At 42.7% G+C, this 22,255-nt stretch overlaps 1 protein-coding gene across 7 annotated transcripts in view; it reads right to left on the minus strand.

Moving 5' to 3' along the window:
• CATSPERE (catsper channel auxiliary subunit epsilon) overlaps nt 1-22,255 on the minus strand; it is a 176,470-nt gene that overhangs the window by 24,984 nt on the left and 129,231 nt on the right. For 6 of the 7 annotated variants that reach the window (XM_074034382.1, XM_074034338.1, XM_045391001.2 and 3 more), the window contains 2 exons: nt 10,402-10,501; nt 7,399-7,485 (listed from right to left, as the gene is read on the minus strand). In XM_074034382.1, the coding sequence (XP_073890483.1) occupies nt 7,399-7,485; nt 10,402-10,501 (187 nt within the window). Of the gene's footprint in view, nt 1-7,398; nt 7,486-10,401; nt 10,502-16,390; nt 17,421-22,255 lie in introns of those variants that run through there. The other variant, XM_065540896.2, reaches the window with a different exon arrangement.

Genomic DNA, 22,255 nt, shown 5'->3' on the forward strand with positions numbered 1-22,255 from the left:
CATATTATTTTCCTAAATCGACAAAATACAAAATGCTCCAAAGATGCTTAAGTGGGGACAGAAACAATTTTGATCACAAGATACAGACACAACAGTCAAGATGGTACATCCTTGGGTTTTTATCTTCCCCTAGGATCTTCATTTAGCCCTATTACCATTACCATGTCTTTCTATGGGTCTCAAGATACAAACTGTCTCCTGCCTGCCTTTTAAAAAACACAGATGAAACAAGCCTGTATTTTTAAAGGTTACTCTGTTAAAACAAACACAATGAAAGCAAATGATTATTAAAACTTGCAGATACCTGATCCTACTATTACATGGCATTGCTTCTGGGTTCTTTTAGATCCTGTATGTTTTCACACCCTACTTAAAGGACTCTTCCTCTACCATTCTTGCTCTCTGAAAGCTTCTCATCTGAAGGAAACAGGAAGCCTTACAAGGTCATTACTTTGGATGTGTCTGAGCTTTTGTCTATCAACATCCTTCAAGGTTGCATGGTTTGGATGCATCCCTCAAAGCTCACGTGTTGGAAACTTGATCCCAAAAGTTGAGATGGGAAGTGAGGTCTAACGGGGCCAACCAGGGGTTTGGATCACAGGGGCGCTACCTTCATCAATGAGTTAATGCCGTTATCGTGGAGTGGGTTGCTTATAAAAGGATGAGTTCAGCCCGCCTTGCCTGGCCTCTCACTCGCCCTCACTCTCTCTCTCCTTTTGCCTTCTGCCATCTGATGATGCAGCAGGAAGGCCCTCACCAGATGCCAGCTCCTTGATCTTGGACTTCCCACCCTCCAGAATCATGAACCAATCAATTTCTATTTTTATAGATTGCCCAGCCTCTGGCATTCTGTTATAGCAGTACAACATGTACTAAGACAATGGTATTTTTCTTTTTTCTACATATCTTGAAACATTCCTCCTTCATGAACAACTTTCTAGTCAGTAGAGCTTTGTGATGACTCAGCTCTTGCACAGTCTCAAAGAGACTTCCTCATGGCAACTCCGTGGATGAAAATGTTATCATGATTAGATGGCAATAATGGTAAGCTCTAGAGGGAAGCTTATTGCATACTGCTATATCCTCAGTCTGGCACACGGTAGTCAAGATACATTTATTGAATTAATGTGTGTTTTGTTTTGTTTTTAGGGATGGAGTCTCACTCTGTCACCCAGGCTGGAGTTCAGTGGCATGATCACAGCTCACGGAAGCTTCGATCTCCCAGGCTCAAGCAATCTTCCTGCCTCAGCCTCCCTAGAAGCTGGGACTATAGGCATGTGCCACCAAGCTTGGCTAATATTTTTACCTTTTTTTTTTTTTTAAAGGAGATGGGCGTCTCACTATGTTGCCCAGATTTCTCTCGAACTTCTGGACTTAAGCAATCCTCCCACCTCAGCCTCCAAAAGTGCTGGGATTACAGGTATGAGCCACAATACTTGGCCTGAAATTTTTGAAAACTGTTTTATTCAGATGTGAGGTACAATTCTGATTATGCCTGCCCTTACTTACCTGGATATCATGAAATGTGAGGATACAGACATATCCTACATACTATTACTTCCATTCCAATAATCAATTACAGTCGTGTACTGCATAGCAATGTTTCGGTCACTGACAGAACACATATACAATAGTGGTCCCATAAGATTACAATGGAGCTGAAAAATTCCTATTGCACAAATACTTACCATTTCCTGACATTATTCAGTACAGTAACGTGCTGTTCATGTTTGCAGCCTGGGAGCAACAGGCTCTATCATAGCCTAGTTATATAGTAGGCTACACTGCCTACGTTTGTGTAAGTACCCTCTATGATGTTTGCATAATGACAGAATTGCCTAACGAAGCATTTCTCAGAACATGTTCCCATTGTTAAGTGATGTATGACTGTATTCTTCATTTATTCTAGGAGATGAAATAGTCATCAAAGTCTGTAGCTAATTTCACAGTATAACTTTAATTAAAGAATTCCAGTAGCACCTCTTCCTGAGAGCAATGTTTGTGGATATTCGTCTTTTTTTTTTCTGTCTGTCCAGAGTCCATCATCATTTTTAATAGAATGCTGATTCCTCTTGGATATCATCAGAGTGAGGGTAATTCCAAGTCCCCACCTTTCATTCCAGAAGCTGACAGCCACAGATTCTTTTGCTCCCAACCCCAGGACATAACTGAGGTGGTGGCAGGGCAACTCTACCAATCCAAGTTATCTCCCAGGAATATGAATTAATAATGAGGGCTGCAACAATGAGAGGAATGTTTAGAGGTCGTTCATCAGAGTGCCAGTGCCCCAGCCAGGTTGAAGGACGATTGTTGGGAGTAATAAAATTTTAGGCTAAAATGCATTCCAGAAAAAAATGTAACATGTTACACGACTGAGTTCAGAGTAATATGCATAGGCCATCAAGATGAGGAGGAGTTTTACATGCATATATTACATGGTAAAAATGGAAATAAAAAATTAATTTAAAAAAAAAAGATTAGGAGGAGAAGTTGGCTTACCATTTATATTCTGGTAACCACAAGTATGAGTAGAGCCAAAAACCCAGTCTGACTAAATGGAGCAGAAAGCCCACTTGATACTCGGCTGTGTGTACGCCCCTGGCTGGTTGCCTTGGCTGTGGGTTCCCTCCTCGGGTTAATGAAACTGTGATGTGAAAGAGCAGAGGAAGTAAATAGTAACCAGGGACAGGGAACACATGTGTCCAGCTCTACTTTGACAGACCTCTGGGAAAAGTTTGGAAGATATTTGTATGAAAAGCAGAGGAGGAGATCACCAGATGGACAGAATTTTGTTGTGTGTAGAGTTGTATGGACCTGTACTGTCAAGGAATTTTCGGAGAAAACAGACTTGCCATAGATCCTTTGGCTTCAGTTAGAGTCATTATAAAGAATCTAAATGTGTTGCGTGCCCATGTTGCCATACCTGCCCCGTCTGTGGCATCTTTCCGGGAAGGAAACCCCCAGGCAGCAGGGGAGGGACTCAGGAGACTGACTCACGTGCAGGGTGGTGCCAGCTGCAGAAGCTCCAGGAACACAGCTTGAGCAACCTGTGCTGAGCCGAGGAGCCTTTCACTGTGTGTTAGTTTGTTTTCTGTTGCTTATAACAGAATACCTGAAATGGAGTGATTTATAAGGAAAAGGAATTCATGCCTTTCCAAGGAGGCTGAGAAGTCCAAGGTTGAAGGGTTGCATCTGAGGGCCATCTTCCTAGTGGGGACTCTGCACAGTCCCAAAGTGTCACAGGACATCACATGGCAAGGGGGCGGAGCATGACAGCTCAGGTCTCTCTTCCTGTTCTTATAAAGCTGCCAGTCCCACTCCCATGAAACCCACGAATCCATTATCCCGTTAATCCATCAATCTGTGAATGGATTAATTCACATTTGGGGGCTCTGCCTTCATCATCCAATCACCTCTTCAAGGCTCCCCCTCTCAATGCTGCCGCATTGGAGATGGAATTTTCACATGAGTTTTGGAAGGGACAAAAATTCAAAACACACTACCAGAACTGACTAATCATCCAGGGAAGGATTTTTGAAGGATTCTTGTGTATAGGCCACTGCATCCTTCGTTTGATAAAAGGCCAGGTTCAGGAGTGGGAACTTAGGAACAGAAGCCTCAATGGACACAGACCAGGACTAGTTATTCTAAGGGGAGAGATAAAGGCTGAATAATTCCTTCTCACTGAAAATTCCTCTATTTCCCTTCTTAGCAGGTCATTTTATTTTATGTAGGTGAATTATTCTATAATTACATTTTAATCATAAGCGGCATCCCTAAAACTCTTGATTATATTTAATTTGAAAATATTACTATATGTCTCGATAAACTCCAAAAATCATTTTGACATTGCTTTTTGAAAAATCTGTTTCTTCTAGCATTTCTTGCCTTTGTCTACCTTTCTGCCATTGTGGTCTGTAGCACTTTTATGAAACAATATGTTGGGTTAATGAAAAATAAGTAAAAGACCCATTTTTTAATGTATCCCCACTTGAAAATATAAAATACCTTATATTTTTTGGTGAAGCGTTCTTCCAGGTCAAAAACAAACTGTGAAACTTGTCTTACCAAGTTAGTTAATACATAGGTCCATGAACTTAATTGGAAAAGGACGTGGTATATTCCAAATATGTTCAGACGCTGTGCATATATCATACAACAAAGCATTGCTAACAAAGACTTAATAGCCTTGTGTCATTAGGTATTTTTGTATATAGACACGCAGGAATATTTATATTGTTTCCTATTTCGTTATTTCCTAATGTGAATGATGATACCTGCTGACTCTTGCTTCTTTTTCTGTGTCACTGCCAGAAAGATATCACTGCCTGATGTTTCCTGTTACATTATTAAAACTCCCCTGTCCCTTGCCATTATTGTTTTTTCCCCCTTCTTTTTTCATGTGAAAGCCCTCTTGATCAAACCACCCAGCCTCTTAGAAAACAAATCTCCTGGCTGGGCGTGGTGGCTCATGCTTGTAAATCCCAGCACCACTTTGGGAGGCTGAGGCGGGTGGATCACCTGAGGTCAGGAGTTCGAGACCAGCCTGGCCAACACAGTGAAACCCTGACTCTACTAAAAATACAAAATTAGCCAGGCGTGGTGGCACGTCCCTGTAATCCCAGCTACTTGGGAGGCTGAGGCAGGAGAACTGCTTGAACCTGGGAGGCGGAGGTTGCAGTGAGCTGAGATTGTGCCATTGCACTCTAGCCTGGGCAACAAGAGTGAAACTCTGTCTCAATTAAAAAAAAAAAAGAAAAGAAAAGAAAAAACAAATCTCCCCTAGCCTCATGCATTATACTCAATTTTTAGCCTTTTTAGCCAAGGACTTCCCTGTCTAGTATCTTCAGCCACTTCAAGAAACTCAAATCCGATTCTGTATTGTGTGGATGTAGACAAGCACTCAGTACCCATATTCTCCCTTTCCTTCTCAACCTCCAACCTTACCAGGAGAAACTGTGAAAATGCCACTTTTGCTTATGAGTCCTTCAGTGTTTTCCCTAAGAATGTACAGTCCCCAGAGCTACTTCCCTGATTTTTTTTTTTTTTTAAATGTAGGCGTCATTCATCCTTCTAGAATCAGAAGGACTATGTAGCAATCAGTATAGCTCCAATAACCGGAAGGCTTTCTATTTCGTTTCAGGTATATGTTTCAGGAAGAAAGCAGCCCTGATTGCCATGTTGAGATAAGATACAACGTAGTAATGACACCTGTCAGTGAGAGTAGCCTTATTCACGAGGACATAACTCGTCTTTGCAGGTACCTGCTTTCTGTTATATTCGGACTTCAGACTGAATTCACCCTTTCAGTGGTGAGCTTTAAGTTTCTCACGCAGTAGAATCGAATATGTAGGGCCTGGTGTGGGCACTCCAGAGTCTTTCTAGACTGTACGCTACCATTTCAATTGTTCTTCAACAGTCCCCAGATCAGCATATCAGTATCATCAAGGTGCAAATTTTTGGGCCCCACCCAAGACCTGTTGAATCAGAAACTCTGGGAGCGGGACCCAGCCATCTACTTTAACAAGGTCTCTTGGTGATTCTGATGTTTGCTCAAGTCTGAGAACCACTGTACCGTATCATACCGATTGCGGCAGGCTTCATGGTTGTCAATTACCCAGTGAGCTCACTGCTTCTTTGGAGTATGTTATTTCGGCAGAATCTTAGAATATTTAGGTGCCTTTTGTAAGATATGGGGATATCATCCTCACCTATCATTTATACCTATCCCTAACTCCAGACCCCTGGATGTCCTTCAACGAAAAATCAGGAGGATAAGTTTTCTTTTAACTGATTTAATTACCAGTTTAATTCCTTATGATTTTTATTTTTTAACGTGATCTTTTTTCTTTTTTGAGACAAGGTCTCACTGTGTCACCCCGGCTGGAATGCAGAGGCGTGATCATGGCTCACTGCAACCTCAGCCACCGGGGCTCAAGTGATCCTCCCACCTCAGCTTCCTGAGTAGCTGGAACTACAGGCATGCACCACCGTGCCCAGCTATTTTTTTTTTTTTTAATTTTTGTAGAGATGGGGTCTTACCATGTTGCCCAGACTGGTCTTGAACTCCTGGGCTCAAGTGATCCACCCGCCTCGGCCTCCAAAAGTATTAGGATTACAGGTGTGAGCACCGTGCCTGGCCCCCTTATGATTTTTATTTTTATTTTTATTATTTTTATTATTTTTATTTTTTTGAGACGGAGTCTCGCTCTGTCACCCAGGCTGGAGTACAGTGGCGCGATCTCGGCTCACTGCAAGCTCCGCCTCCCAGGTTCACGCCATTCTCCTGCCTCAGCCTCCCGAGTAGCTGGGACTACAGGCGCCCACCACCACGCCCGGCTGATTTTTTGTATTTTTAGTAGAGACGGGGTTTCACCGTGTTAGCCAGGATGGTCTTGATCTCCTGACCTCGTGATCCGCCCGCCTCGGCCTCCCAAAGTGCTGGGATTACAGGCGTGAGCCACCGCGCCCGGCATGATTTTTAAATAGTAGAAAAGTACTCTTTATAATAGGCATATGATCTATAATGAATTAATTTGGTCCACAAATATTTAATGAGCAACTACAATGCATCAGATGCAGTGAAAAAAACAAAATTTCCCTCATGGAGCTTACATTCTAGTAAGGGAGCTAGAAAATAAACAAGATTTTGAAAGTAGGCTATGTAACGTGTCATAGTTATAAACGCTAATGAGATTAAATAAAATAGGGGAGGGAGGCTGGGCGTGGTGACTCAAGCCTGTAATCCCAGCACTTTGGGAGGCTGAGGCAGGTGGATCACTTGAGGTCAGAAGTTGAAACCAGCCTGGCCAACATGGCGAAACCCCATCTCTACTAAAAACACAAAAATTAGCCAGGGATGGTGGCACACGCCTGTAGTTCCAGCTACTCAGGAGGCTGAGGCAGGAGAATTCCTTGAAACCAGGAGGCAGAGCTTGCAGTGAGCTGAGATTGTGCCACTGCACTCCAGCGTAGCAGCCTAGGCAACAGAGAGAGACTCCGTCTCAAAAAAAAAAAAAAAAAAAAAAAGGAAAGAAAATAGAGAGGGACAAATATGGGCTATCATGAAAGTGAAGGTTAAGTTTTTCCGTATGGTGGCCAAGGAAGTCCTCATCAATGACCTGACTTTTCAGTAAAGACTGAGGAAGTAAGGGAGCTAGGTAGTCTTTAAAAAGACTCACTCTTGATGCTTTCACATGTTTAACAGATATTTAATAATCTGCAAACACATATTTACAGCAGTGAAAATTAAAATAGCGACACAGAACCAACAAAAGATCAAACAGAAATTAAGATGAAGCATTTTAAATATACCATGATACAATATAAAAATAGGATTTGGTTTACCCAAACAAATTTAAATCCAAAATGTTTCCATCAAGGCAATGTGTCTCTTACCTCAGGTCCCCAGACTTCTTCTAGGGGGAGGTGCTTGTTAAGTTCAATCATTGACTTCCATGTCTGTGCTTCATGTAAACAACCACTCTGTCAAAAGATTGCATATATATGTGGGTAGGTAGAAGTTTCCATATCAACTTATTCCTAAGTATTTAATGTTTTGTTGCTATTGAAAATTTTGTCTTTTTAAAACTTTTATTATTTAAATGTTGGCTGGTAAACAGGAATAATTGACAATTGATTTTTTGTATATCGATCTTGTGTTGAGAGAATTTTGTTTTGAGACAGTCTCACTCTGTTGCACAGGCTGCCGTGCAGAGAAGATCATAGCTCACTGCAGCCTCGAGCTCCTGGGCTCAAGTGATCCTCCTGCCTCAGCCTCTTGAGCACCTAGGACTACAGGTGTGTGCCAACATGCCTGGCTAACTTTTAGTTTTTTAATTTTTGTAGAGATGGAGCTTCGCTATGTTGCCATGGCTGGCCTCGAACTCCTGGCCTCAAGCCATCTTCCTGCCTCAGCCTCCTAAAGTGTTGGGATTACAGGCATGTGCTTGGCTGGGAGAATTTCTAAACTCACTTATTAATTCTAATTGTTTCACATGAACAGTTGTGTCATCTGTGAATATGACAGTTTTATGTTTTTCTTTCCCATTCTTATCCCTTTTATTTGTTTTTATTATTTTTTTCTTATTACAAAGATCTTCAGGAATAGTGTTACATAGAAGTGGTGATAACACCAGAGGTCAGGAGTTTGAGACCAGCCTGGCCAACACAGTGAAACCCTATCTCTACTAAAAATATAATAATTAGCTGGGTGTGGTGGCGTGTGGCTGTAACCCCGGCTACTCGGGAGGCTGAGGCAGGAGAATCGCTTGAACCTGGGAGGCAGAGGTTGCAGTGAGCCAAGATTACGCCACTGCACTCCAGCCTGGGTGACGGAGTTAGACTCTGTCTCTAACGAAAAAAAAAAAAAAGAAGAAGTGGTGACAACGGCCACCCTTGTTTTGTTCCTAATTTCCAAGTGAAAGTTTTCAAATTTTTACCATTAAATACAATGTTTGCTAAAATTTTTTATATCTATATTTCAATAGGTGAAGGATGTTTCTATCTATTCATAATTTTCTAAGATTTATTTATTTATTTATTTGTTTAGAGACGGAATCTTGCTGTGTTGCCCAGGTTGGAGTGCAGTGGTACGATCTCAGCTGATAGCAACCTCCACTTCCTGGGTTCAAATGATTCTCCTGCCTCAGCCTCCTGAGTAGCTAGGACTACAGGCGCATGCTACCACACTCGGCTAATTTTTGTATTTTTAGTAGAGACAGGGTTTCACCATGTTGGCCAGGCTGGTCTTGGAGTTGACCTCAAGTGATTGCCTGCCTCAGCCTCCCAAAGTGCTGTAATTTTTTTCTGAAAGTGATGAGCTCCAAGATAGGAATTGAGCAACTCAGATACAGGCATGGATAAAGCAGAAAGATGGGTGTTTCAAGTTGCCGTAACAGCAAGCAGAAATAATACTGGGAAAAATGAGATATAGATAGAGATACAGAGAAATTGATATTGGCAAGATGGTGCTGGAGAATTGAACTATGGAGCTCACGCTGGATAGGAAGGGAAGGGAAGAAACGAGAGAGAGAGAGAAGGAGAAAGTAGAGGGTTCAATACAGCAGATGGCCAGGTTGCGTGAGACAAAGTAGGAGTCTGGAGTAGTGTGAATAACAATGAGAGAGCTAAAAGATTGGGGGTTGAGGTCAGAGAGTAAACTGTTTGAACTGAAATGCATTTTTTTTTTTTGAGGCAGGATCTTGCCCTGTCACCCAGGATGGAATGCAGTGGCATGATCACAGCTGACTGCAGCCTTGACCTCCTGGGCTCAAGTGATCCTCCCATCTCAACCTCCTGAGTAGCTGGGACTATAGGTGTGCACCACCACACCAGGCTAATTCAAAATTTGTGTGTGTGGGGAGAAGGGGTTCCACTATGTTGCCCAGGCTGGTCTCAAACTCCTAGGCTCAAGCGATCGTCCCGCTTCAACCTCCCAAAGTGCTGGGATTATAGGTGTGAGCCACCATGCCCCGTCCTTAAATGTAGTTTTAATGGGGGCTGCTATAGTTGCAGTGCGCTGAGATTGCACCACTGCACTCCAGCCTGGGCAACAGAGCGACTCTTAAAAAAACAAAAACAAAAACAAAAAACAAAAGAAAGAATTCTTGCAATACTCTGGGGAGTGGCAGGTGGAACTCAGTTCTCTTGGCTGCCATCTAGGTGGGTTATACTTCTGGATGATTAAGGTGTCTGGTAGATAAGAACATTACTTTGGAAAGAGCCATCCCTGGTTTTTTTTTTTTTCCGAGTGAAATCTATGGGGAATATTAGAAATCAGTGCTGGTAACTTCTAGGGAGGCCCCATCATGACAGGAGGTCCTCAGGGCAGAAAGGCCCACACAGGGAGGGGAAACGTGCTGACTGGGAGTGGTAAGAACACTCTGCTGTGACCTACAAAGTGAAAGGGCAGAATAAGGGAGATTCGCCCAGGAAGCCCAGAGCAACCCGTCATGGAGGGTGGAAGGAAATCAGCAGAGCGTAGGGACATTGAAGTCAAAGTCAGCGGGGTCAAATGATGCCGAGAAGCTGAGTGAGACGAAGCCCAGAGTGTCCATTTGACTTAGTGCAAAAGTGATAAATGTCCTAAAGCCAAAGGCAGACCCATAAATACTCAAACACTGAATATAGTTTGGAGAGAAAAGGAGACTCAGAGTTGCGTCATCCTACTATAAATGTTATTTTATTTTTTCTGACCCCTTTATGTCTGTCTTACGTGACGACAACTTCTTTTTTTCATAAATGAATTTGAGTAGTCATATAATTTAATCTAGAGGTGATTTTTTTCCTACCCACTGCTGCCTTATTCTATTTGCCTTAGATTGCTTATTTATAAATTTAAAACAGAAAGACATTGTCTAGTTGCATGCTAAATTCTGGTTAAATCCAAAGATGCCATACCTGTGCCATAGTATTATTAAAGCTATAGTCATCCCTGCCATGTATTTCCCACACTATGAAATTTGCTCCAACATCTTTAACGTAGCCATTATCATCAAATCTGAAAGAAACAACAAACAGAAAGATACTAGTTTAATATAAAATAGAGGGGTTAAGAGTTCCAACTTCTGAGTCAGAAGTGCTGAGGTTTAAATCCTGTCTTTATCACTTCATAAAGTGATAAAGTAACTCTGGGGGAGTTAAACTCTTGAAGTCTTGAATTTTTTTTTTCTGTAAAATAGTAACAGTATCTATTGTTTAGGTGTCTTTTGACAGCTGGATGAAATAAACAGATATTCTTTCATTCACCTCTCAAAATAAAACCTGATAGTAACGAAGGAGAAATGTTTTACTTTCTGACCATTTGGAACTCTAAGTTCTCTTCACTGGACAGGGTCCATCTGTTGATCAGGTGAGGGCAGCTTAGGCACTGCTGTCATGGGTGTTAGCAGGGAGAAGGATGGCGGGATGTGATGGATGGAGAAAGGGCAGAGCAGGATGCCCTGGTGTCCTTTAGCTCATATATTCATTGGCCGCCTATTATCTACTAGACGTACTAGAGAATGAAACCACAGAATTATTGTGATGAGAACGGAGATGCTGCAGATCCCCGCAGGAGGAACCAGCTGGACGGTGTGGCTGAGTCTGGAAGGATCAGGGGTGTCGGTAAGTCGAGGTGGGACTGAGAAGCAGACGTAGCCTGTACGCTCTCTGGGTCTATAGTCACGCCTAGCCCATGCTCAGAGAATGGACGACAACTTCTACCAACAGCAGACACCAGCAAGGGGACTCAAAGATGGACTGGCTACCCCTGCTTTGATGCTGGGGCTGGAGACACAGGCCCCATTGGGCTTATTTACCTCAAACTCAGTGAGTGTTCAAAAGAGCTGTAGTGCTTCATATTAATATTTTTCTCCCTGCTACCATGTGAACACAGAGGCTTGAGCTCAGAGGTAAAAGTTCAGTTCTTGATAAAGTCGTGCCTTTGCACACCAGAACTTGTGACCATAAGAATGATTGCACGTTTTCCTTCTCCATCAGTTACTCCCATATTTCCGAATGAAATTGTGCCCCCTGCCCGTTGGGTAGAATTTCACTTAGGACCTTAGTGTCAGGCACTTGTTTCGAGGCTGCTGGCTCTGGGACTGTCGCCCCACCTTCTCCATCTGATAGAACTTCTTGCTGCACTCACTTCTCTGTGTCTATCATCCAAAATAACAGGTCCTTGACAGTGTCTCCTGATGCACTGCCCCATCTCTGCTTCACCTCGCAGTTGTATCTGGCTTTCTAGGTCTGCTAAACTTGCTACCACCCAACCCTTGTTATTAAAAGCATTTATAGTCCCATTCTCACAAACTGGGGACAAAAATTTTAAATGTCAAAAAGTGGTACCTGAGAATAGGTACCTTTCCATCCTATTTAGTTTTGAGAAGTCATAGAGAGATGAACTCAGAAGGTTAGTTCTCAAACAGCATGACTAGCTAGGGATTGGAGTATTGGTGTTTGGCGTCTTTTCTGATAGGGAAGAAGGCCACAGAGAATTCGAAAACTCTACTGAGAGCTCTGGAACCCTTTTGCAACAGACGAATACACACATGTGTAGGCATACGCGTAGTTTTGTATAGTTTCAGATATTTGGGTCAGGCTTTAGCTAAGCTCTAATTCTAGGAGCTTTGGAAAAAACAGAATGTTTGATTGCATTTTCCAAAAGTCATCAGACTATTGAATTATTACTATTTATAGGTAATTTAGAGATGGGGTCTTGCTCTGTTGCAGAGGCTGGATTGAGTGGCACAATCATAGCTCACTATAACCTCTAACTCTTGGGCTCAAAGGATCCTCCTAACTTTAGGACTACAGGTATGTGCCACCACACCCAGTACATTTTAAGATTTTTTGTAGAGATGGGGAGTCTCACTATGTTGTCCAGACTCATCTTCAATACCTGGCCTCAAACCATCCTCCCGCCTCTGCTTCCCAAAGCACTGGGATTACAGGTGTGAGCCACCACGCCTGGCCAGATTCTTAAATTATTAAGAACTAGTTGCAAGCCATAAGTTTTATTTGAAAAAAAAAAAAAAAAAATCCTAATTGAACTGAGCCAGCATCTTTCGAAAGAGTAATACGCTGCAGTGCCATCTAGTGGCAATAAGTGTAAATTACATGACCCATAATTTCTGGATTTGTAAAGATCTTTCATAGTGATGTTTAATTTATATCATTGAAAATATCTGAAAAAATACTTGTCTATGTAAGCATGGCTTATTTTCATGAATGTTCTTTAATGTAGGGTATGATACTAATTAAGCCTCAGAAATGCAGAAATGTTACCAGTTGGCAACTCTTCCTTGCGATTTGTAACCTCCCCACGATGGCAGTTCCATTTTGGGAACTGGGAAAGAGACCTCTCCGTGGACCTGCAAACCTGTTAGACAAATCCTTGTGGCTATCCCATTGCACTAACCATGACTTTAATTTCCTGTATTCTGATGCCATAACTTCTGGGGCCGTGCTCTCTCTAGGGGGTCTGCGGAAGGTTAGCCAGTTCCTAGAGATAGCAAACAACTCTTCCAGGAGCCCCTGCCTGTGAAAGGGGTTCTTTACTAGTAGCCCTGGGCTACTATCCTCCTACCCTCATCACCCCAGAGGCAGACACCCCACAACCAGGGACGGTCCCTAGTCCCCAGAGCGCCACTGAAATTATTCAAAGTAGCCAATTTCAAACGTGCTTACCCTGCCTCTCCTATTCCTTCCCACAGAAACTGCAATGAGGCTCTGCCCACATTTTCCCCGCACTCCCTCTGCCTCCTGACTGACCCTGGCGTTTCCACGTGTGGCCCCGTGGGGTGTGCCTTGCCCCCAGTTTGCAGGGATCTGTATGTATAATACACTTCCTTCCTGATGGTCATCTCTGCGTCTGTATATCTTACCATACCTGACTAGAGCAAGTCCTCAGGACCCTTAAAACACCCACAGTATCTGTTCCTGAACTCCCTGCAGGGTAACAAAGAAATCCTGCCCCATTGTTTCCTCCAGGGTTGCTTCTGTGGCACTAAATTCTAGTTTGGGATTGGAGAGTAATAGACTCATCATCAAATGCTCGTAAGCGTGAGGCGAGCCCTGGGACTCTGAATCCAGCTGTGATGACTTCGGTTCCCAGCTGGATCACACTCCCAGGACTGGCTTCCTTCTTATGAGTGCTGGACAGTGAATCTATCGTCCTTTTATTGGTCAAACTCTGCCAAGCCTTGTACCTGAGCCATTCCCTATAACGATAAGGCATTTATTATAATCCAGAGGCCTAGACTATGGGCGAATTTCCCAGTGGCCACCCCTGCCGCTGATGCCGCTGATTCTCAAACTTAATTGATTCGAGTCTGCCAGAGTCTCCAAGTGAGCAGCTAAATTCACCTCTGATGAATACCTGATCGGATGCCCAGTTATCAACTATGTACACTATAATTCAATGGAACTGGGCGCGGGCCTTACTGATCTGTCCCTCTGTCGTTGGCCTCTAGTATTCAGTTCATTATCTTAGGAGAATTGGAAGCAAAAGGTTTGATCAAGTGATTCGTAGTAGCAAAGAGACAAATAAGTTATTTCCACAAACAAATGCTGCCACAAAAATCCCAAAGAGTGCCGTTCCAGTAGACTACTCTCCCGCCTCACCCTCTCCCATCCCCCACTTGTCCTGTCATCTGCCCCTTGACCTTGTAGAGATTTCCAGCTCCCCAATTCCTCTCTCCCTCCCACCCTTCCTTCCTTCCTCCCTCCCTGCTTTCTCGCTTTCTCTCTCCTTCTTCCCTTCCTCCCTTCCCTCCTTCCTTCTTCTTTCCTCCCTCCCTTTCTCCCTCCCTCCTTCCCTCCCTCCCTCCCTCCCTCCCTCCCTTCCTTCCTTCCTTCCTTCCTTCCTTCCTTCCTTCCTTCCTTCCTTCCATAGAATTTCACTCTGTTGCCCAGGCTAGAGTGCAGTGGTACAATCTTTGTGCACTGCAACCTCTGGGTTCAAGCGATTCTCCTGCTTCAGGCTCCCGAGTAGCTGGGATTACAGGCACCTACCACCAGCCCGGCTACTTTCTGTGTTTTTAGTAGAGACAGGGTTTCACCATGATGGCCAGGGAGGTTTCGAACTCCTGACCTCAAGTGATCCACCCGCCTTGGCCTCCCGAAGTGCTGGGATTACAGGCGGAGCCACCGCGCCCGGCCCTCCCTGCTTTCTCACACAGCATTTCTCTCCTACATTCTCTTCTTTCCCTACTCAGCCCATTCTCATGGCTAATCATCTGACCCCCAGTTATATTTATGCTAATTTTGCTGGTGAGAAATCTGTCAGTCTAGGTGACATTCCATTATAGGTAATCTGTCTTATTTGTATGACAGTGTATGTGATTTTCCCTTTTTCTTTGATGTTTTATGGCTTCATTCTGAGGTATCTGAGACTTCATGCCAATCCTCAACCTTATGATTTGGGCCTTAAATTCTGAAAAGTTTTCATATTTTCTTTCTTTTCATTGAATGTTGCTTCTCTTTTCAACGCATTTTCTGTAATTTCCCCTTCTGGAAAAAACTATTAAGCACATATTGAAATTTGTCACTCTGCTGAAATTGTTTCTTAGCCTCTTTCTTATTTATCTGTTTACCTATTTGTGTTGCATCCTGGTTAATTTCCACATCTCTCTTTTTTCAGTAATTCTCTCTTCACTTGTATCTAATCTGGTTTGTAATTGTGTCTAAAATTTTGAATTTAATGACTACATTTTCACGTCTAGAATTTCAAATTTTTAAAAATATGCCTTTCTTTTCATAGTCATATTATTTCATTATGGTTTCTACTTTATTTTTCCTCTTTATTCATTTTGAACACATTTTCTATATTGTTCAGATTGTTCTGTTATTTTTAAGCATTTGTTTTGTGTGCTCATTTTTCACTTATTTTATCTGCTGACTTGCCCTCATGAGGGTCCATTTCCTTAAATGTTTGTAAATTTAGATGATCAATTTTTTGATGGTGGTGACTTTTCCAGTAAGAATATTATGTCTCTGGATTTGCTTTTCCAATTACCTTTGTTTCAAGGGGTTTGCTTAGGGGTTTCAAGTCTACTTGATAATTTTTAGCTTCATTTTTCTTGTGGCACTTTCTGTGACTAAACTCTATTCCTATTAGGTATAAGTTCAGATCCACATCCATAGGAGGCCTGAGGTGGACATTTTGGTGGACATCTCCTATTCTTATAGGAGGTATGTTTTTGCCTACAAATTCATGTAGGTTACAATCTTCCTTGTGGCTGACCTGGGCATTAAGCAGAGTTTTCCAGTCAGTCTCTCTCTCTCTCTCTCTCTCTCTCTCTTTTTGGACTAGGTAGCTCTTAATATATCCTGAATTTACAAAATAGCCTCTTGGCCTCACAGGGGCTTGAAAACCCAGCTTCCAATTTCTAGTTCCATCATCCTGGGCCAATACCCCTGGATCACACAGGCAGGCTGAAGAGCGTTGCTCTGACTTTCAGTTCTCTCTTCACTTCTGCAGAGTGCACCTTCTTTCTTTCAAGTTTCGTTATGTACAAAATATTTTTGTTATGTTTTATCCAGGATGACGTGTCTATCACGGGTAGGGAGTGACTCACCTTAGCTCAGTCTGCTATATTACTATAATCAGAATGACTAATTTTTAACCTTCCTTTCTTTATCCTCAAACTGTAAACATGCTCATCTATCTTCCTCTTTAAAAAAAATCCAGGTTATATTTTGTGTTTTTCTCTATAGGTAAATTCCTGTCTCTTTTTTCTATTTTCCAGCCAAAAGCTGAAAAAGTGTAGACTACATTTTGCCTCTACTTGTAAACTTCTCGTTTATTTTGCAAATCCCCTGCAGTCTGGCTTCTGTTCTCCCCATTTCGTAGAAACTACTCTCCCTTGAGGAGCAGTAAGGAAGCCACTCGCTGCATCTGAGTGAGTGAGGTGAAGTTTAATCGGAGAAGGGTAACAGAGGCAGAACATCAAACAGAACCTTGGGAGTCACTGTAAGGGCTTGGGCTTGGCTTTTACTCCATGGTAAGGATTTTGAGCTTTGGAGCAATGTCCTTTGACTTTGTTTTCAAGGTTTTACTCTTGCTGCTATATGGAGGCAAGAGTGGAAAGAGAGAGAGCAACAAAAAGGCTGTTGTAATAATCCAGGTCAGTGATGATGGCTTGGGTCCGTGTAACAGCAGGCATTGACAAATAGATAGACCCAATGGGCTTTGCTAATGGATTTGATGTAGGGTATATGAGAGAGGGAGGAGTCAGGGAGATTCCAGTTTTGGCCAGATCAACAACATGATGGAGTTGCTATCACTTAAAATGGGGAAGGCTACTGGAGGAGCAGGTTTTGAGAGGAAGATTAGGAGTTCAGTTTTGGACAGGTTATGTTTGATGTATCTATTGATATCTAAGTGGAAAAGTGATATGTGTATTTAACATCTCAGTGGATGTGTGAGTCTGGGGTTCAGGAACTGTATCTGATTACATTTTATAGACCACCCTGCAGTTAGATTTGAGCCACGACAATAGGTTCTGGATAATGGGATGTGGCTGGAAACCACCTCTAGTTCTGAGCCTTTAAAACATCCCATACAATCCTCCAGCCTTTTTCCCAGACATGGCGGCAAGCTAGGAGAGACCGCGTCCGGATGATGTAGTTCTGCATATCAGATGATGACATGGAGAGTTAGGCACTGGGATTTTAGGGTTTATTTGTTACTGCAGCATAGCCTAAGCATACTTGACAGATACAAGGGGAGATGGTCAGGCTGTAGGTGCAGTATTGGGATATATCAATATATTGAGACATCCAGGCCCATGTGACTGGATGACGACATTCAAAGAGAAAGCTGAGATGGGGAAAAGAAAAGAAATCCCTGAGCCTTGGGGCATTCCAACACTAAGAGGTCAGGGAGAGAGAGAGCCAGGTGTCAAGCTTCTGAGCGGGAACGTTTGTAGTGCCTGCGAGCGACGAAAGAGAGAATTAAATATGGGTGATGTTGAAAAAAGCAAAAATATTTTTGTTTAGAAGTGTGTCCAGTATCACACCGTGGAAAAGGGAGGCAAGTACAAGACTGGGCCCAATCTCCATGGTCTCTGTGGGTGGAAGACAGGTGAGTGGCTGGATTCTCGTACACAGACACCAAGAAGAACAAAGGCATCATCTACGGAGAGGAGACATGGAAGGAGCAATTGGAGAATCCCAAGAAGGACATCCCTGGAACAAAAATGATCTCCACTGGTGTTAAAAAGAAGGCAGAAAGAATTGGTCACTGCCTTATTTACTCACAAACCAGAATTGTCTCATTATTTTATGTGTACTGTAGTGTAATTGATCTCATACACCAGAATTCAGGTCATGTATAACTGGCAGAATATTTTTGTGGGACAGCCCTGATAAGTAAGACTGGCTTCTGGTTAAATGAATATGATCAGTTTTTTTGAATTTTGACAGTAATTCGCACTCAGTAAATGCTATCCCTGTTTCTCCTTCTAAAGATATGATTGGACTTGATGAATAATGCTCAACTTTTCACAAAGGCGAGAATGCCATCCCCAAACCTATTGGAGACTGGCTTTTAATTTAGATGTGTATAACTAGTTATTTGAATATATTTTAATACTGGAAAAATCCTTGCCCTGTCTCAGAACCAAGCAAGACTCACCTGTGTTTTTGTTTGTTTGTTTGTTTTAAATTTGTGTTCATTTGCCTGTGAAAGGCAAGGGCTGAAGATAAGGTCGCAATGTTTATGTTTTTGGTCTTAACTCTGCCAGTCTAATTAGAATTTCCTGTATCTAAAATGCTGCCTTTTACTTATTGAAGGGCATTTTAATGGCTTATGTGTCATATCAAATAAAAACACTTCTCACACTTATAGATGACACTTGTCATCTTTTAAAAGTCAGTGTGATAAGAAATAGTAGCAAGTTACACTTTACTCTCAGACTCTTTACTAAGTCAGCCTTTTAACTTAGGATTGTCATTAAACAGCCATTCAAAAACTTAAAACTGTAGAATTCCTGTGTATGTGTGATTGGCAATGGCGCTTTGCCAACTTATTAGAAGGATTAAAGTAGAGGAGTTATATACACAATTATAAATTATAGGTGATCACAAGACTTAAGAAAATTAAAAACAAAATCTCAGATCATGAAAAAAAAGAAAAAGAAATCAGGGAGGAACTAAGTAATTAAGGGGGTGCTACCAGCAAGGAAGCAGGAAAACAGGAGAATGAGCTATCCTGGCAGCCAGATGAAGAAAATATTTCAAGTAGGAGTAAATGATTAACCATGTCAATTCTTGTTAATGAGATCAAGGAAGGTGGGACCTGAGCATTGACCATCGGTTTAGCTGAATGGAGGTCATGGATCATGTTGGCTGGCGGTGCCAATAGAGTGGTGAGCACAAAGGCCAGACTGACGGCGATTTGGGAGAGAATGGGAGAAGAGTTGGTGACAGTGACCATAGAAGCTGAAGGGCTAACAGAGTCAAGACAGGGTTTTTTGGTTTGTTTGTTTGTGATCGTGTTTGTTGATTTTGTTTTGCTTTGTTTTTTGGTGGGAGAAAGACCTGTATATTTCTAGGATGAGTCAGTAGAGAGGGAAAAGTTGATGATGGAGGAGAAGAAGGAGAATTTCAGGAGCAATGTTCTTGATTAGGAAAACCGGTGGGGATCTAGCTTACAAATGGAGGGACAGGCCTTAGACAGATACACAGACAGTTCATCCATAGTGACAGGAAGGCAGACAGAGTTCCTGGTACAGTTGCTTGAGGATGGACAGATATGGCGGTGGAAGTTTGTGGAGGATCCCTTCTAACTGGTGTCACCTTTGAGTCATTCATGTTCCTCATTCTCTTTCCCTTACCACTCACATCTATCAATTATCAAGCCCTGCCTATTATAATCACTCATTTTCTTTCTTTTTTTTTAAATTTTACTTTAGGTTCTGGGGTACATGTGCAGAACGTGCAGGTTTGTTACATAGGTACACATGTGCCGTGGTGGTTTGCTGCACCCATCAACCCGTCATCTAGGTTTTAAGCCCTGCATGCATTAGGTATTCGTCCTGATGCTCTCCCTACCCTTGCCCCCACCCCCCGACAGGCCCTGGTGTGTCTAATCACTAATTTTCTTATATACAGGATTCTTCTTCTTTGTCCTTGTTGCTATTTCAGTCATCTGTTTTTCTCCTCCTAGTGATGCAGGTGAACCCCAAACTTGGGGCTCAGCTTGGGAGGTTTTTGGCTTCACTCAGGAAAGAATTCAAGATTGAGCTGATGGTGAAAGAAAGAAGTTTATTAGAGAGAAGTGTACAGCAGAATGGCTGCTCTGTAGACGGAGCAGGGCTATCCCATAGGCAGAATAGCCCTCACTCATGGATAGCTGGCTAGCTATACTTATACCTATTCCTAAATATATGCTAAATAAGGGGAGGGCTATTCAAGAATTTTCTAGAAGGGGGGCAGGGACTTTCTGGAACCATATAAGAACACTTCTGAGTTATTGCCATGGCATTTGTACTGTCATGGTGCTGGTGGGAATGTCTTATGCAAATGCATTATAACTCTAAGTGCTAGCTGGTTTTGGCCAGTTTCTTGGCTACATCCTGTTTTGATCAGCAGGGTTGTGAGAACAAGTCCTGCTGATCTCCTACCTCACCAGGACTACCAATACAGTGACTAGCGGGTCTCCCTACTCAGATTTGTTTCTCTGAAATTCATCTTCTACGCCTCTCCCAGAAAGAACTAGCTAAAGCAAATATTTGATCATGCCATTCCACCGTAAGACTTGATAGAAGGCCTTCCACGGTCTGGAATCCACCTAGCTAGCTTCCCGGCCTCTTCTCCTGAGACTTCGTGACTAATTTTTGCCTCAACGACATCACACCGTTTGAACTATACATTTTCTTCCTCCAACTATCTGTTTTACTTGAAAGACTGACCCAGCAGAATTCAACATTACTCTCCTCACTTCTCTCCTTCCCTCTTCTGCCTCTAGCAAAACATTCATTATCCTTAAGACTCAGTGACTCAGCTCAAATGCGAGTCTTCTGGAACATTTCCCCGAGCCCCGCTCTCTTTACAGCTGGGTTGGAATCTTTTGCGTTTCAATCCTAACCACCCACACTGTTCCATTCTATCATTACACTCAGCGTATCTGTGCATATGTTTCTCTGCTCTATCAGACTCTTCTGCTTTTCAGGGTGGAAATCCTGTCACTTATCTTTCCATTTCCAGGGTCTAGCACAGTTCTTGGTGCAAAGTAGGTTTTTAGCAATGATGAACGGAAGTGTGCACTTCTCTGAGAGAGAAGATTAAGATTTTTTAACCTTGGGGGGTTAAGCATTACATAAACGAACAAACACAAAAACACAAACACACTAGGCCTCTGGTAGGGAAAGCAGTGCTTTGGGTGCCCAGGAAAAGCAGTGGCATGATTAGGTGTCTAGAAGAAGATCAAAACTAAGAAAGCAAGCAGATTAGCCGGAGAGCACGGAGAGCATGGAGAGCTCTGACAGATGGACTGCTGGAGTATGATTTAAGATGCAAAGGGCACATGGTAGCATCTTAGAAGTGCCACGGGCAAGGGGTAGGGGCCAGACCATGCTGGCAGAGGCCTGCAGGATCCCAGTGCGAAAAGTTCTGGTAACAAAACTAAGTTGGAGCGTCTTATTGATTACTTCTGTACCTACCCATCCTGAGAGATCTCAGAAGCTGTCTGCAGCCTAAGAGGTCCCCAAAAGCTGAAAGCCTTGACCAAGAACATTTTGTTGGTGTTGTAGACATAGGAATTTTACTGCCAGCAATCTATCCTAACAGCATACCTGGACTAGTGACCAAACATGTACATGAACGGATATTCACTATTATTTATTTACAATAGCAAAAAATTTAGAAATGTGAGTCGTTTACCTCATATTTTTCTATATTTTAAATTTTGTAACAAGCTGTATAACTTCCATAATAATAAACCAAAAATATAAGAATAAAGTCAGAGAGGAAAGCAAACAAATACTAAATCACTTGGAAAAGTCTTCCTAATAGCATTTCATTCATATTTTTATTATGAAATATTATTTGTTTTTGTTTTTCGAGCCAAGGTCTCACTCTGTTGCCCAGGCTGGAGTGCAGTGGTGCGGTCTTGGCTCACTGCATCCTCTGCCTGCTGGGCTCAAGTGATCTTCCCCTCTCAGCTTCCTGAGTAGCTGGGACCACAGGCACACACCACCATGCCTGGCTAATTATTTTAATTTTTGTAACCACAGGGTCTTGCTATGTTGCCTATGTTGATCTCGATCTCCTGGGCTCAGGCCATCCTCCTGCTTCAGCCTCCTAAAGCACTGGGATTACAGGTGTGAGCCACCGTGCCTGGCTGAAATATTGTTTATAAGAATTGAGTTACGGATGGTCAGTGCAATGGCTCACACCTGCAATCCCAGCACTTTCGGAGGGTGAGGAGGGTGGATCACGAGGTCAGGAGATCGAGACCATCCTGGCTAACACGGTGAAACCCTGTCTCTACTAAAAATACAAAAAATTAGCCAGGCATGGTGGCGGGTGCCTGTAGTCCCAGCTCCTCAGGAGGCTGAGGCAGGAGAATGGCGTGAACCCAAGAGGTGGAGCTTGCAGTGAGCCGAGATCACACCACTGCACTCCAGCCTGGGCAACAGAGCGAGACTCCATCTCAAAAAAAAAAAAAAAAATAGAGTTAGGGATAATATTTTTGAAATGACCTCAATGTACTTGTTGGCAATCTAGTTTCTTTTCTTATAAGTTTTCACTTATTATTGGCTTG

Source organism: Macaca fascicularis, chromosome 1 (genome assembly GCF_037993035.2).
Source record: "Macaca fascicularis isolate 582-1 chromosome 1, T2T-MFA8v1.1".
Taxonomy (NCBI): Eukaryota; Metazoa; Chordata; class Mammalia; order Primates; family Cercopithecidae; genus Macaca; species Macaca fascicularis.